Here is a 15,303-nt window from a genome sequence, read left to right on the forward strand (position 1 = left end):
CCACCATCACCACCACCACCCCCATCACCACCACCACCCCCACCATCACCACCTTCATCACCACCTCCATCACCACCACCACCACCTCCATCACCACCACCACCCTCATCACCACCACCACCACCACCTCCATCACCACCTCATCACCACCTCCATCACCACCACCACCACCACCTCCATCACCACCTCCATCACCACCACCTCCACAACCATCACCACCCCCATCACCACCACTACCACCATCACCATCATCACCTCCCACCACCACCACCTCCACCTCCCACCATCACCACCACCTCCATCACCACCAGCAACACCTCCATCACCACCACCACCCCATCCCCACTGCCACCACCTCCATCACCATCACTACCTCCCACCACCACCACCACCTCCACCTCCCCATCACCCCAACCACCCACGATCACCACCACCTCCATCACCACCACCACCACCACCCATCCCCACTGCCACCACCTCCATCACCATCACTACCTCCCATCACCACCACCACCTCCACCTCCCACCATCACCTCCATCACCACCATCACCTTCATCACCACCACCTTCATCACCTCTACCACCATCACCACCTCCACCGCCACCATCTCCACCATCACCACCTCCATCGCCACTACCTCCATCACCACCACCTCCACCATGACCATGGGAGACAGAGAGAAGACATTGTCCTGAACTGAGGCGGGGTCAGCAGTATGGAGAGAAGGGGGAGTGGGAGGCAGTTTGGAGGCAGAATGGGAGGCATGTGGTGATGGCCAGGCTGTGGGAATGAGGAAAGGAAGGGAACTGAGAAAGCCCCCAGATGGGACAGCAGGGGTGGGGGAGGTGATATGCGGATGAGGAATGACCTCAGTGTGGATTGGGTCATGGGGTGGGGGCAGAAAGGAGAGATGGGAGGTGGTTCCCAGGCCATGGGGATGTTGGGCTGGGTGAGGGAGCGGGGACCCCAGGTTTCTGAGGGAGTGAGGGCTGCCCGGACGAAGCCCTGTGCAGGGCTCTGGTGATTTTCAGCACCCAGGACTGGGGTCTGCAGGGGCATGAGCCAAAGCTCCAGAGTCCTGCATGTCAAATGGACGGGTGACTCTGGCCTCCCGTGCTGTTGTGAGGAGCCCACAAGGTAACAAGTCAAGCCTCCAGCTCTCAGTGGGCACTCAGGAAATAAGAGGGACTATGGGGTGACGTGTCCTCAGTGCCCCAGCAAGTGGAACTCAGAGCCCCTCCAGGGCTCCCCTACACAGGCCAGGCCCAGCCAGCCCCCCATCCCAGAGCCCACCCACCAGCCCAGGTGGGCGAGCTGGAGGGCCAGGCCAGCAGAGCCTTACCTAGTGGCGGTCCATGGGTTATCAGGATGTCTACGCCTTCGGGAATGAGGTTCCATTTCTCCAGCAGGGCTTGGCCTCGCGGGAGGTTGAAGCCCCAGCCGTAGAACCAGGGCTGCCTGCAGAAGAAGTGCAGGTGGTTGAGGGAGGGCGGGTGAAGGTACGGGGCGGTCACACAGAAGGCGGAACTCCCCGCAGGCCAGGTGGTCTTCAGGACCAACTTGCTACCTGGAAAGTCAGGGAAGGTCTCCACCCAGGGAAGGCAGGGACTCACCAGGACTCTGACCCACTGGCGGACTGTGGATCCCCGGGCAATTCTCTCTCCTGTCTCCTTCTGCTTACCTGTAGTTTCTGTTTTTCCATAAGTATTATTTACATAACCAAAAAAAAAGAAAGCTAAATACATACATACACACACACACACACACACACACAGGCACACACACACATATACACATACATACATATATATACATATACATGCAAGACCAGCCTGGGCAACACAGTAAGACGCTGTCTCTAAAAAATTATTTTTAAATGCATATATGGGTGTATGTGTGTGTGTATATATATGTGTATGTATGTGCGTGCGCGCGCGCGCGTGTGTGTGTGTGTGTGTGTATCAGCTTCTTCCTAAAACCTTTCCTGCTCCAAGCCTTCCCAAGAAAACCCACAGGGAACATTCTCCATTCTCCACTACCCCCACCCCCACCCCCAGGAAGATGCCCCTCCAATCTCCCTCCCCCAGGCAGAGTGTGTGGACCCCCAATCAAAAAAGAGCAGATTCCAGGTGTGGGCTGCTCATTCTTGCTTATACTGGAAGCTCTGGCCAGGGAGTCCAGGTAGAGTTGACCCACCCCCAGCTGGGAGGGTGGGGCCAGGTGGACCTAGACCATTAAATGCAATACCAGCCTGGTAGCCTGCTCCGCAGCCAAGACCTGGACCCATCAGTGCCAGATATTCCTCCTAGTCAGTTCAATGGTGAACACATCACCTAGATTCTTCCAGTTACAGGGAGTCTCAGATTCTTTCAAGGAGAAGAAAAGTGGATACTGTCATCCCTGTGTATAAACAGTGAGCTTCTAGCCTTGGGAGCTGTCAGCAGCTGCTAGCTACCCAAGAAACAGCTGGATCAAACTGCACCAGACAGCCACCCTACCTCAGCACTTCCCAATTATATGGGCCAACACAAAGCCATTTGAACTGGGTTTTCAGTCATTTGCAACAAAAGCATCAGAATCATCCCTCAGGTTTCACCCATAGATGATATCACAATAGGCCCTTTATGTCGATGAAGTAGCCAGCATCACCACCTCCACCACTACCTCCATCACCACCACTACCTCTACCACCATCACCTCCATCACCACTACCTCTACCATCACCAGCACTTCCACCACCACCTCCACTACCACCACTTCCACTACCACCACCTCCACCACCACCATCTCCATCACCACCACCACCACTTGCACCATCACCAGCACTTCCACCTCCACCACCACTACCTCCACCACCACCACCACCTCCATCACCACCACCACCACTACCTCTACCACCTCCACTACCACCACCTCCACCACCACCTCCACCATCACCACCACCTCCATCACCACCTCCATTACTAGTACCTCCTCCTCCACCACCACCAACTCCATCACTACCACCACCAGCTCTATCACCACCTCCATCACCACGACCACTACCACCACCACCACCACCACCTCCATCACTACCTCCATCACCACTACCACCTCCATCACCACCACCACCACCACCTCCACTTGCATCACCACTTCCATCACCACCACCTCCATCACACCTGTCACCACCACCATCATCACCATCACCATCACCACTACCTCCATCATCACCAGTGCTTCCACTACCACCACCAGCACCTCCATCACCACCACCACCACCTCCTACCACCTCCATCACCACCACTACCTCAACCATTGCTATGATCTAAATGTTTGCATCCCCCCAAAATTAATATTTTGAAATCTAATCCCCAAGGTGCTAGTACTAGGAGGTGGGGCCTCTGGGAGGTGATGAGATCATGAGAGTGGAGCCCTCTCAAATGGGATCAGTGCCCTTATAAGGAGAGGCATGAGAGATCCCTTACTCCTTCCACTATGTAAGGAAACAGCAAGGAGGTGCCATCTATGAACCAGGAAGTGGGTCCTCACCAGATATGGAGTCTGCCAGCACCTTGATCTTGGAATTCTAGCCTCCAGACTATGAGAAACACACTTCTGTTGTTTAGAAACCACCCAGTCTATGACATTTTCTTGTAGCAGCCCAAATGGTCTAAGACAGCCACCATCACCATCACCACCACCACCACCACCACTGCTGTGAATCAAATTGTGTCCCCCAAAAAGACATGCTGCCAACCCCCAGGACCTGTGAATATGACCTTATTTAGAAAGAGGTTCTTTGTAGATGAAATCAAGCTAAGATGGGGTCATACTGGATTTGTGTAGGTCTTACATCCAATGATGGGACAGTGGGGGTGGGGGAGGCGGTATGCAGATGAGGGATGACCTCAGTGTGGATTGGGTGGTGGGATGGGGGCAGAGAGGAGAGATGGGAGGTGGTTCACAGGCTGTGGGGATGTTGGGCTGGGTGGGGATGAGGGAGCGGGGACCCCGGGTTTCTGAGGGAGTGAGGGCTTAAAAAGAGGCCCTTAAAAGAGGGCCATGTGGTAACATAGAGACACCGGCAGAGGGAAGAACACCAGGTGACAATGGAGGTAGAGACTGAAGTGACACTTCCACAAGCCAAAGAATGACCAGGATCACCAGCAACCATCAGAAACCACGAGTGTGGCCAAGCATGGTGGCTCACGCCTGTAAACCCAGCGCTTTGGGAGGCTGAGGCAAGAGGACTGCTTGAGCCCTCGAGTGCAAGACCAGCCTGGGCAACACAGTAAGACACTGTCTCTATAAAAAATATTTTTTAAGAGTTAGTCGGTCATGGTGGTGCACACCTGTAATCCCAGCTACTCAAGAGGATGGGGTGGGAGAGGACTGCTTGAGCCCAGGAGGTCAAGACTGCAGTGAGCTAAGATTGTGCCACTGCACTCCAGCCTGGGCAACAGAGCAAGACCCTGTCTCAAAATAAAGCAGCAGCTGGAAGAGTGGCCCGGAACAGTTTTCCCTCAGAGCCTCCCAAAAGGAACCAATCTTGCAGTGGCCTCTCCAGGCTTCTGGCCTCCAGAACCGTGAGGGAGTCAATTTCTGTTGTTTTACGCCACTGGGTTTGATCCTCAGTTACACAGCCCGACACACTAATGCAGTTGCCATCCCCACATCACCTCCCCGCCCACTGCCCTGGGACGACCTTTACCCCTGCAGCACAGTTGGCCAGACAAGTCTCCTTCTACATGTTTTGTAGATGAGAAAATTGAGGACCAGAAGTTGGAAAATAAAAACAGCCACCAGCGTTTCCTGTGCACCTACTGCTCTGCCAGGCCCCGAGTACGTACATTGCTGGGATGGGCTCAGCTGTTAAAAGAACCCCGTGAAAGAGGGACTAGCATTATTCCCCTTTTACAAATGAGGACACTGAGGCTCCCAGCGGTGAGATGGTACAGGACTTGGGTCCTGGCGTGCTGGCCCAGACAGGGTGTCTCACTACCACTCTCCCGCCACCACACGCTGTGAGAGTCGGTGGGGCTGGGGGAGGGGTGGGTTTTGCCATTGTCTCTTCTGTGCCCAAGGCTGCCACTTAAATCCCTCCCTGGGTCATGCAGTGTTCTGTGGGGTGACTGACACCCCTGGCTGTTAACCCAACATACTACCCTGTTGGCAGGCGCCCAGTGCACCTCCTTGGAACCCTGGGGGTTCCATGGAACACCATTTGAAAACCCCAACTTAGTCCTATGCTGGCAGGTCCTGGACTAGAAGACGGAGGTTTGGCGAGGGAACGGAAGGTGCCCAGGTTCACACAGTGGGTCAGTGGAGAAGTCATTCTCAAACCCATATCTGATGTTCTCTCCCCACTGTCCCACCCTGCCTTCAAGCCTGCAGAGGCATCTCCTGGGACACAGGCTTGTGACAGAGGAGGATGGGTGACCACACTGGTTATTTGGTGTCAAAGGCCTTTTCATTGTTTCAGACACCAGCCCAGGAGACACGCAAATCTATGTTTCACGAATGGTGGTGAGTGAGAGGGGACTGAAATAACGAATAAATTGTTAACAGGATGTTGAGCAGGACTTTAGCTGCTCTTGGGATTGCAGCCAAAATGCCAAAGCTGCCACCAATCCCCCTCATTAGAAAGAGAAGCCCGAGAACCCCCAGGGGAATGTACTAAAAGCAGGCAGAACACGCCAGACCACCACTTCCCCAGTCCCCTACCAGCCGAGCTCTGGACCTTGAGGAAGAGGGCTCTCCCTCCTGCCTGGCTCTTGAGGGAGAAGAAAAAAGGGGGTCGCCTACACCCAGCCATAAGCAGGGTCCAGGAGAGCCCCTTGCACAGGCGGGGGCCTGGGGAATGAGACTGGTTGTGCTTTCTGGGCTGTGCCTGGGGATCCACCCTGAGGCCTGGGAGAGGAAAAATTAAGTGTGAGGGGTAGGCCACAGAAGAGTTGCCTGCACCCCCAGTATGGGCTCTCCCCACCCACAGGCAGCGCCCACCAATTGAGGAAACCAGGCAGCTGCGGCCGAGGAATAGCCTCTGGGTGGGCAGCACCAAGGACAGTGACTAATCCCATTAGGGGGCACTGCCTTCCTCAGTCACATCCACACAGGCCTGCAGGAAGCCAAGATTCTCTCCGCAGAAATATGTATCACCCCCTAACATGCACACACACAATTTTACACCCAACTGCGAGTGCATCTTGGAGTTAGACCTGGGTTACAATGGTCCACCTCTTACCACCTGTGTGACCTTGAACAAAGAACTTAATTTCTATGCCCCAATTTCCCATCTGTAAAGTGGGGATAATACTATATGTCTCAACAGGGCTATTGAAATTATTAAATCAGTTAATCCATGTAAAGTACCTAAAACAGGGCCTGGTTCACAGTAAGTGTTCAACATATTGCAAGTTCATCATCCCCATCACCTCCATCATCCCTATAATCACCCCCAGCACCACTTCCATCACCACCTCCATCATCACCAACATCATCACCACCACCACCTCCATCACCACCAACATCACCTCCATCACCACCAACACATCATCACCACCACCACCTCCATCACCACCAACATCACCACCACCACCACCACCACCACCTCCATCACCACCACCTCCACCACCTCCACTTGCATCACCACTTCCATCACCACCACCACCTCCATCACCACCACCTCCACCACCTCCATCATCACCACCACCACCTCCATCACCACCACCACCACCTCCATCATCACCAACATCATCACCACCACCACCTCCATCACCACCACTCTCACCATTACCACCACCATCTCCATCACCAGCACCTCAATCATTACCACCACCTCCATCATTACCACCATCACCACCGCCACCTCAATCATTACCACTATCTCCATCACACTTCCATCACCACCACCTCCATCACCATCACCACCACCTCCATCCCCACCACCACCACCACCATCACCACCACCTCCATCACCACCAACATCACCTCCATCACCACCAACATCATCACCACCACCACCTCCATCACCACCAACATCACCACCACCACCACCTCCATCACCACCACCTGCACCACCTCCACTTGCATCACCACTTCCATCACCACCACCACCTCCATCACCACCACCTCCACCACCTCCATCATCACAACCACCACCACCACCACCACCTCCATCATCACCAACATCATCACCACCACCACCTCCATCACCACCACTCTCACCATTACCACCACCATCTCCATCACCAGCACCTCAATCATTACCACCACCTCCATCATTACCACCATCACCACCGCCACCTCAATCATTACCACTACCTCCATCACACTTCCATCACCACCACCTCCATCACCATCACCACCACCTCCATCCCCACCACCACCACCACCATCACCACCACCTCCATAATCACCAACACCACCACCACCTCCATCACCACCACCATCATCTTTATCACCACCTCCATCACCACCACCACCACCTCCATCACCACCATCACCACCTCCATAACCACCACCTCCATCATCACCACCTCCATCGCCACCACTGCCTACTCTATCACTATCACCACCATCATCTCCATCACCACCACCATTATCAACATCAACATCACCATCATCAACATCAACATCACCATCATCACTCCCATCACCACCATCACCATTACCATCATCATCACCATCATCCGCCACCATTATCAATATGACCACAATCACCATCACCTCGTATACCACCACTACCACCACTATTGCTACCACCATTATTATCATGGAGCCCTCCTGAGACTCACCCATGGAGCCTGAATGAAAAACCTTTGGCCTACAGCAGGGTCTTTCAAATTGCATTTTGATGAATGGCAACAGCATATTTTTTAAAAAAAGAATAGAAAACATCAGCTCCCCAAGATTTGAGAGTCCATCAAGCCAGGAAAGGGATACTTCAGTTGAATATATTTCTATTTAAATAGCCACCCACATCCACACGGACTGAGTCACAGAGTAAAACGCTTTCCTGCCACAGTTCCTGGTGGAGAAGAGCCGACAGCGCCTCACTGGCAGCTCCCAAGGCTGCCCCAGTTCTAACCTGCTGAGCTCACAGCTGGAATTTTCTGATGCCGTGGTCCTAGACACATGCAGAGCCCCACCAGGCAGGTCGGGGGAGTGGGTAAGGTGCTTCTGGGAAGGACTCAGCAGCTTAGAAGCCACTTAGGGTCCTCCCCGGAGCCCCAGACCCATCAGCCAACAGAAAATGAAGCAACACATTTCGGGTGCTGCCTTCCAAACACAGCCTCCATTTTTCAAAAATCTGATCAAATATTGACAAGGCAGGTGGAAGCCTCATCAGTAGGGAGAGAACACGTCTGTTGGTTCCCAAGAGCCACGGCAGGGGGCGGTTATTTGAAGGAAACACTCGGAAACACATCAGAGGCCCTGAGCACCCACCCCCGGGAGCTGGCCCCTGGTAGAGCCGCTGCCTGTCCCACCTCCCCTCACCCAGCACCAAGGACCCTTCCTCTAGGGGTGACAGTTTCCTGCCAGCTTCTTGGAAACACATGACCTCAAATCTCGGGGAGCCGGAATCTGCCCTGTTCCCCCACCCCAATGCCCAGAGAGGTTGCTCCACTTCCCAGGGTCACACAGGGAGGCCCAGGCAGAGCTGGATGAAGAACCAGATCTCAACAGGGTAGCGGGTCTGGAATTTGTTCCTTTTTCCCTCCCCATCACACCCTTGCCCATCTTGGGGGCCATGAGAACGTCTCCAAATGCACAGAAGGACCAGCCTTGCCTGCAGGATCTGGGGACACGGGGACAGCTGACACCACAGCATTGGGTCCAGGGGCCAGAGGCTGCCTCGTTCTCCTCTACTGGGTAGAAAGGGCACTGAAGTGGGCATTGGACACCCCAGTTCTGCCCCTGGCTGGTCACTGCACCTCTTCCAGCCTCAGTTTCCTCCTGTGTAAAGATGGGGTTAATGATACCTCTGTCCCCAGTCCTCTTGTTCTCCTCTGTGTCCCACTGCCTGATGCACGGGAGGAAAGGAGGGAGGAGAGGAGTTAGGAGGATGAGACTGCACCACCACTGTGAAAATGCCTCCCAAATACCCAGGAGCTCCATCAATGGGAAGAGGTGATGTTCCAGTTTTTATTAGAATGTCAGAGGACAGGGGCCGGGTACGGTGGCTCACGCCTGTAACCTCAGCACTTTGGAAGGCCGAGGCGGGTGGATCACCTGAGGTCAGGAGTTTGAGACCAGCCTGGCCAATGTGATGAAACCCCGTCTCTATTAAAAATACAAAAATTAGCTGGGCATAGTGGCGCACGCTTGTAATCCCAGCTACTCAGGAGGCTGAGGCAGGAAAATCACTTGAACTAGGGGGTGGAGGTTGTAGTGAGCGAGATCATGCCACTGCACTCCAGCCCGGGTGACAGAGCAAGACTCCATCTCAAAAAAAAAAAAAAAAAAAAGGATGTCGGGGGATAGGAGGAGTCAAGTCATGCCCCATGCCCAAGACATCCAGAAGAGACACTTCCCAGGACGGACTGCTCGCTGGTGAGCACCATCCCCAGGCTGGGAAAGGGGGACTTCTCAAAGGCAGGCAGGAGCAGGTGGGTGAGCACGACTGAGTAGACCCCTCAGGGTGACCTCACTCCCAGAGGTCTCTGAGCCTCACACGAGGCCTGGACAGCCCCTGGCCTCCTGTACAGCCTTCATGGAAACCACCATCAGGTTCTGCCCTGGGCAGAGGAGACAAAAGGAGCGGTGCCTCCTGACGGCAAAGTGCACAGAGGTCCTCCCTGCGTGCTGTGTGTGGGGATGAAATGACCCTCTCCATGTCCAGTGAGACCTGGCAGGTGGGATCAACCACTGTGACCGGCAGGCCCCAAGCCTGTGGGGCCCCTGGTGTTTCAGAGGTCAGAGCAGACAAGGGCTCCAGGGGCCCAGTCAGCCCTGATCCAGCCCACCCCTCACTGCCCACACTGCCGCCATGGTCTGAGACTCACGAATGCCCGAGATGCGATGCTGAGGTGCCCCAAGAGCCACTGTACTGGTTGCCAACGCAACCCAGTGCCTGGACCCAACCTCACCACCCTGAGGGTCCACGAGCCCCAATGCCAGCCCCACTGTCCGGGTCACATCACAGCCCCAGAGGAAGGCGGACGGATGCGAATTCCCACTAAGCCATAGGAGGCGGCTTTATGTCCTGAATTTCTGTCTTTCTGTTCTAAAGTAACCATTGGAATAATTTTCTTACAGAATGATAGTTGCCATGACAACCAGAGCAAATTTTCCTTTTCTGAAACAGATGTCTCATTTAGTTGAAAATTAGAATGTGAACAAACCCATGGGAAAAATTAATTCAAACTTTAACAGAGCGCTGAATACAATGTAATCTCTCAGAGGTTAACCCCTTAACAGCTTTTTTGTGCTCTTATGGTAACCTTCGAGTCCCATCTAATTAAGCCCGCTTAGCCAATATAAATGACCTCCTCGTGGCCAATCATTAAACCGTCTCCCGCTGAAGCATGAATTCCAGGTTCCGCTGCAGCAAACAGGGAAGCGGGGAGACACTCGTCTACAGGAAATGGCAGAAGCCGAGCCTGCCCTGCTCAGGTTCTCTGCCTCCCCAGGTAAGGTACACGGCTGCTGGGCAGGTCGTGTCCCCAGGAGTCACTGTAGCACCCTGGAGTACAGCCATCCCTGACTGTACCCTATTTCCTGGAGTGCTGGGGCCTTGTGGGGCCCTGGGTCATGCTGAGCCCACAGGCACACCTGGGCCCGAGGCCGATGCTGAGGGCGGCGTAAGGGCTGCCCTCAACGGGACACTGAGCGGCACCCACACAGATGCAGTGCCCACGGCCTCTCCAGGAACAGCCAGACTCAATCCTCACACCCCCCAGAGAGGCAGCTGCCACCACAGCCTCCACTCTACAGAGGCAGAAACTGAGATGGGGAGAGGTTCCCGAGTGACATGGTCAGAGCTCAAGCCCCGAATGCTAGTTCCAGGGCCTACACTCTATATGTCCATCCCATAATGATGCAAATGTGACCAGGAATCACCCTTGTGCCACCCCACCTCCCCTGCCACTGCCCTGCCCACAGCAAATCCCCTTCAGCAGTCGCTATGTCGAGCAGCTCAGTTCATCCTCAGGGCAAAACCGTGGGGAGGACCCCGTTTTAGAGACAAAGAAACGGAAGCACAGAGAAGTCAAGCAGTGTGTCTGAGGACACGTAGGAAGCCAGAGGGGTGCGGGCCAGGGCTTGGGGCTCCTGCGTCCTGTACCCAAGCTGGCAGCTGACACACGGACGATTCCTGGGGTGCCAGGCCACAGGCTCACCCTCTCCCAAGACGACTTCCTGCCTGCTCCTCTGAGCTCCCTGATCCCTTGCCAGGTCCCCTCTTAACCCCGACTGGACAGAGGGGAAGAGGCCTGCACCCCTGGCTCCTGGGACCCCACCCACATGTCCCCTGCACGTGACTCCCCCACTCCTGCGCCTCCCATGGCTCCCTGCTGCCTCCAGGAAAAGCCCAGCCCTCATCCTGGCACACGGGGCTTTAGGATCTGCCCCGCCCACCTTCCAGGCCATTCTGCTCAGGCTCCCCACGGAGCTCATCGCCCATGTCAACCTTAACCATCCACTTCCTGCCATTCTGGCCTTTCTGTACCTCCAGGTTTTTGCTCGTGCTAGTTCAGAAATCTGAAATGCCCTTCGTAGCCTCTCCCGTCATCCACGACCCATATTTTATTAAGGCCTGGCTCAAAGGCCACCTCTTCCAGGAGTTTCTCCTGATCACCTGCCTCCCCCTGCACAGGCGCGCTCTCTCCACCCTGACTGAGGTCCGTCCCTGAACCCCTCCTGCCCAGGTCAGCTTCAGGGAGCGGTTGCTCAAGGCGGCCATGAATGAATGGATGAAGAATGAAATGAACAAGCAGGTGCTCTACCCGACAGGCAGGTGGGAGGAACCACATGCTAGCCCTCTTCACTCTGCACCCTCCTGCCAGGAGCCCCACCTCAGAGCCCCTGACAGTCAGGAAGCCCCAAGACCTATATCAGCAATGAAAACAGTCACAAGAACTCTCCGAGCCCTCTGCCATCTGCTGAGTGTCCCATTCTCTCTCCCTCTCCCATGAACCTGCGCTGGGGACTTACGTGTCCATTTTACAGATGAAGCCTCAGAGGCGAGCCCAGATCCAGGATGCTCACACCCCTCTGCTGCATCTGGACCCCCAGGAAGGCTCGCCTCCCCTGGGGGCCCCTCCCTGCCTCCCCAGGGCCCCCATTTCCTAGGGTACAGGCTGAGTGCTGGCAACCCTGCTGCCTGCTGGGGTGGCCACCGCCATGCAAACCCTGTGGAGGAAGAAGGGCCTTTTACAGGACCTGCCAGCAGCCAGGTATTCCTATAATTCCTCCTCTTGACAATCCTCTGAGGACAGCTTTGCTGTCTCTACTCTACAGGAGCTGCAGCTCCAAGCAGGGGTGTGACATGTTCCAGCCATGTGGCTGCTGCAACGGCCCCTGAGCTCTCAGAGGAGCCTGTCCAGGTCCAGGTCCGATCTCCCTCCCCCAAGGCCAAGCACTCTCTGTCCTGATCCCTTTGTTTGTTCTTCCCACCGCAATACCTACCCTCCCCAAAGAGGTCGGGCTTTCCAGGGAGCCAGCCATGGCCACAGCCAACATAAAAAGTGTCTCTGATGAGGATGACATCTGTCATTGGCCTCAAGTCCTTCCCCAGACACTCCCAGCACCCCAGTGAGGCTGTATTCCCATTCTGCAACAGGGGAAGCTGAGGCTCAAAGATGTCAGAGACGTGCCTGGCTCCCAAGTGAGGGCATGCCTGCATGGAGACCAGACCAGTGTGTTGACTCCTCACCCCACAAGTTGTGGCTATCTCCTGGGGATGTCCCACCATCCGAACTTCCTCTGTCGTCTACCCAGCCCTGGTGACAGGGGTTTGCCCCGACCCCTCCCTCTGCATCTCCTAGGCCAGTGGGCCCAGGCAAAGGCTGGGGGAGATGGACAGCAGGGGTCCAGATCCAATGCCCTTGGGGCCCAAGAGGGGGCAGGGCAGTGCGGAGCTGGCAACGTGTCCCCAAAGCCCGTCAATCACACACCTGGTCGGGGCACACAACAGCGTACGGCAAGTCAGCAGCAAGATAAGTGGAACCAAAGAATGGGGTCCTTTGTCATTCCTAATTAATTTCCCCACCCTTCCCATGCACAGAATCATCCATCTTTTGTTTCGCTGGGATTTTGCGGCAGGAAAGAGGCAGACGATTCGTCTCAAACATTAATCTCATGTGGAGTAGTGTGCACACGTGTGTTGAGGGGCCTTCTAGAAAGGAAAACAGCCACGTGAAATCAATTTTATCTGGACAAGCAAATGGAAGACGAAGATAGGAAGGGGGCAAAAGAGAAATCGTGGCGGTGTCTGTGTGTGACTGTGTGTGTGTGAATGTGTGTGTGTGAATGTGTATGACGTGTGTACCCATGTGAATGTATGTGACTGTGTGAGTGTGTATGTGTGTATTTGTGACTATTAGTGTGTGTGAATGTGTGTATGAATATGTGTGAGTGTACATATGTGAATATACATGTATGGGTGAATTCATATGGGTATGAATGTGTCTGTGAATGTGTGTGTCCATGTGTGTCTATGAATATGTGTGTGGGTGTGTGAATGTATGTGTGTATGAGGGTGTGTGTGTGAACACATGTGTGTATGAGCGTGTGGGGGTGTGTGAACGCATGTGTGTATGAGCGTGTGGGGGTGTGTGAACGCATGTGTGTATGAGCGTGTGGGTGTGGGTGTGAATGCATGTGTGTATGAGCGTGCGGGTGTGGGTATGAACGCATGTGTGTATGAGCGTGTGGGTGTGGCTGTGAACGCATGTGTATGAGCGTGTGGATGTGGCTGTGAACGCATGTGTGTATGAGCGTGTGGGGGTGTGTGAACGCATGTGTGTGTGTGTGTGAACATGTGTGTATGAGCATGTGGGGGGTGTGAACGCATGTGTGTATGAGCATGTGGGTGTGTGAACACATGTATGTATGAGTGTATGGATGTGTATGTGAGTATGCATGCGTGTGTATGTGTATAGGTGTGTGTGTGTGAATTATGTGTGTATATGTGAATGTTGTATGTGAATGTTTCTGTGCATATGTGATTGTGTGTGTATATGTGTGAATGTGCATGTGAGTGTGTATGGTATGGGAATGTCTGTGCATGTACATGAATGTGTGTGTGTGTGAATATGTGTGAGTGTGTGTCTGTGTGGTTGTAGAAGCAGCACAGCAAGCTACCAGAGACTGAAAAATTTCTTTGCCTCCATCAGAATTCAACTGATGCAGCGCGTCGGGCTCAGAATTCTAAGAAGCCAGAGCAGGAAGAAGGAGGTGGGCGGCTGTGGGATCACTCTCGGTGGACACTGCTGGCTGCCTTGGGCCCCCTCACCCATGGCACGTGCCAGCTGGCTCCCAAGCCCCTCAAGCAGCCATCAGAGAATGCCCCATTTCCCTGAGAGGCTCAGGCGGGGCTCACATCTGCCCTAGACGACAGGCTCTACAGCCACCCCTAAGCAGATGGGGCAATTCCTGACTCGATCTGGGCTCAAGGCAGGTAGGTCTCCACAACGCCCCAGCCGCATGGCTCTGCAGCCCTCACCCTGTTTCACCAGCCAGGACCCCGTGAGGGGAGAGGGAGAGTCCTCTTTACAGATGCAGGACCCAGTGCTCAGGAGGAATCTGTCACAGAAGGGGACAGGGATACAGGAGCCCAAAGCTCAGCAGGGACTGCCAGAGGCTGGGCCCAGGGGAAGCCAGGCAGCAGCTGCCAAAGCAAACCACCCACTGGACGGCCAAGGCCAGGAGCTGCCCAAGTCTACACGCCTGAGCCAGACCTGGAGCTGCCTCTTCCTAGGGCTGAGATCTTGAGCCAGGTGCTAGACCTAGTCAAGCCTTACCTGACCCGTCTGTAAGATGGGAATGGAGATCATCCTGCCTTGCCCGTTGCTAGGCAGATTACATGGGACAATACACGGGGCAGTCGGCCGAATGCAGATCTCGGGTATGAAGCAGCGGGGAAAGTCTTTGCCTCACCTGCCCAAACAAACTGGGGAAGGCCAGCCTTGTGCTGGAACCACCCAGAAATACAAGGCAACACGCAAGCAGCACTGCCCCAGGTGCATGGGGACTCCTGGCCCCTGGAACCAGAGGACATAGCCCTAAGAGGCTGCAAGAAGGGAGGCCTCGGCCACTTAAATGGGGAGTTGGACTCAGCCTCCATTCTCGGTATGCTGGGCCCCAGAGGGCTTCAG

At 54.7% G+C, this 15,303-nt stretch overlaps 3 protein-coding genes across 3 annotated transcripts in view; all 3 read right to left on the bottom strand.

Moving 5' to 3' along the window:
- Nucleotides 1–14,451, bottom strand: part of PARVB (parvin beta) — a 695,786-nt gene extending 681,335 nt beyond the window's left edge. Inside the window, exon 1 of the mRNA XM_050805942.1 lies at nucleotides 14,433–14,451. Within this exon, the coding sequence (XP_050661899.1) occupies nucleotides 14,433–14,445 (13 nt within the window). The 5' untranslated portion in view covers nucleotides 14,446–14,451. The remainder of the gene's footprint in view (nucleotides 1–14,432) is intronic.
- Nucleotides 1–15,303, bottom strand: part of SAMM50 (SAMM50 sorting and assembly machinery component) — a 718,434-nt gene that overhangs the window by 512,756 nt on the left and 190,375 nt on the right. The gene's annotated exons all lie outside the window — the stretch shown is intronic.
- MPPED1 (metallophosphoesterase domain containing 1) overlaps nucleotides 1–15,303 on the bottom strand; it is an 822,621-nt gene that overhangs the window by 7,165 nt on the left and 800,153 nt on the right. Inside the window, exon 6 of the mRNA XM_050806125.1 lies at nucleotides 1,344–1,459. Within this exon, the coding sequence (XP_050662082.1) occupies nucleotides 1,344–1,459 (116 nt within the window). The remainder of the gene's footprint in view (nucleotides 1–1,343; nucleotides 1,460–15,303) is intronic.

This window comes from Macaca thibetana, chromosome 10 (assembly GCF_024542745.1).
Source record: "Macaca thibetana thibetana isolate TM-01 chromosome 10, ASM2454274v1, whole genome shotgun sequence".
Lineage (NCBI taxonomy): Eukaryota > Metazoa > Chordata > Mammalia > Primates > Cercopithecidae > Macaca > Macaca thibetana.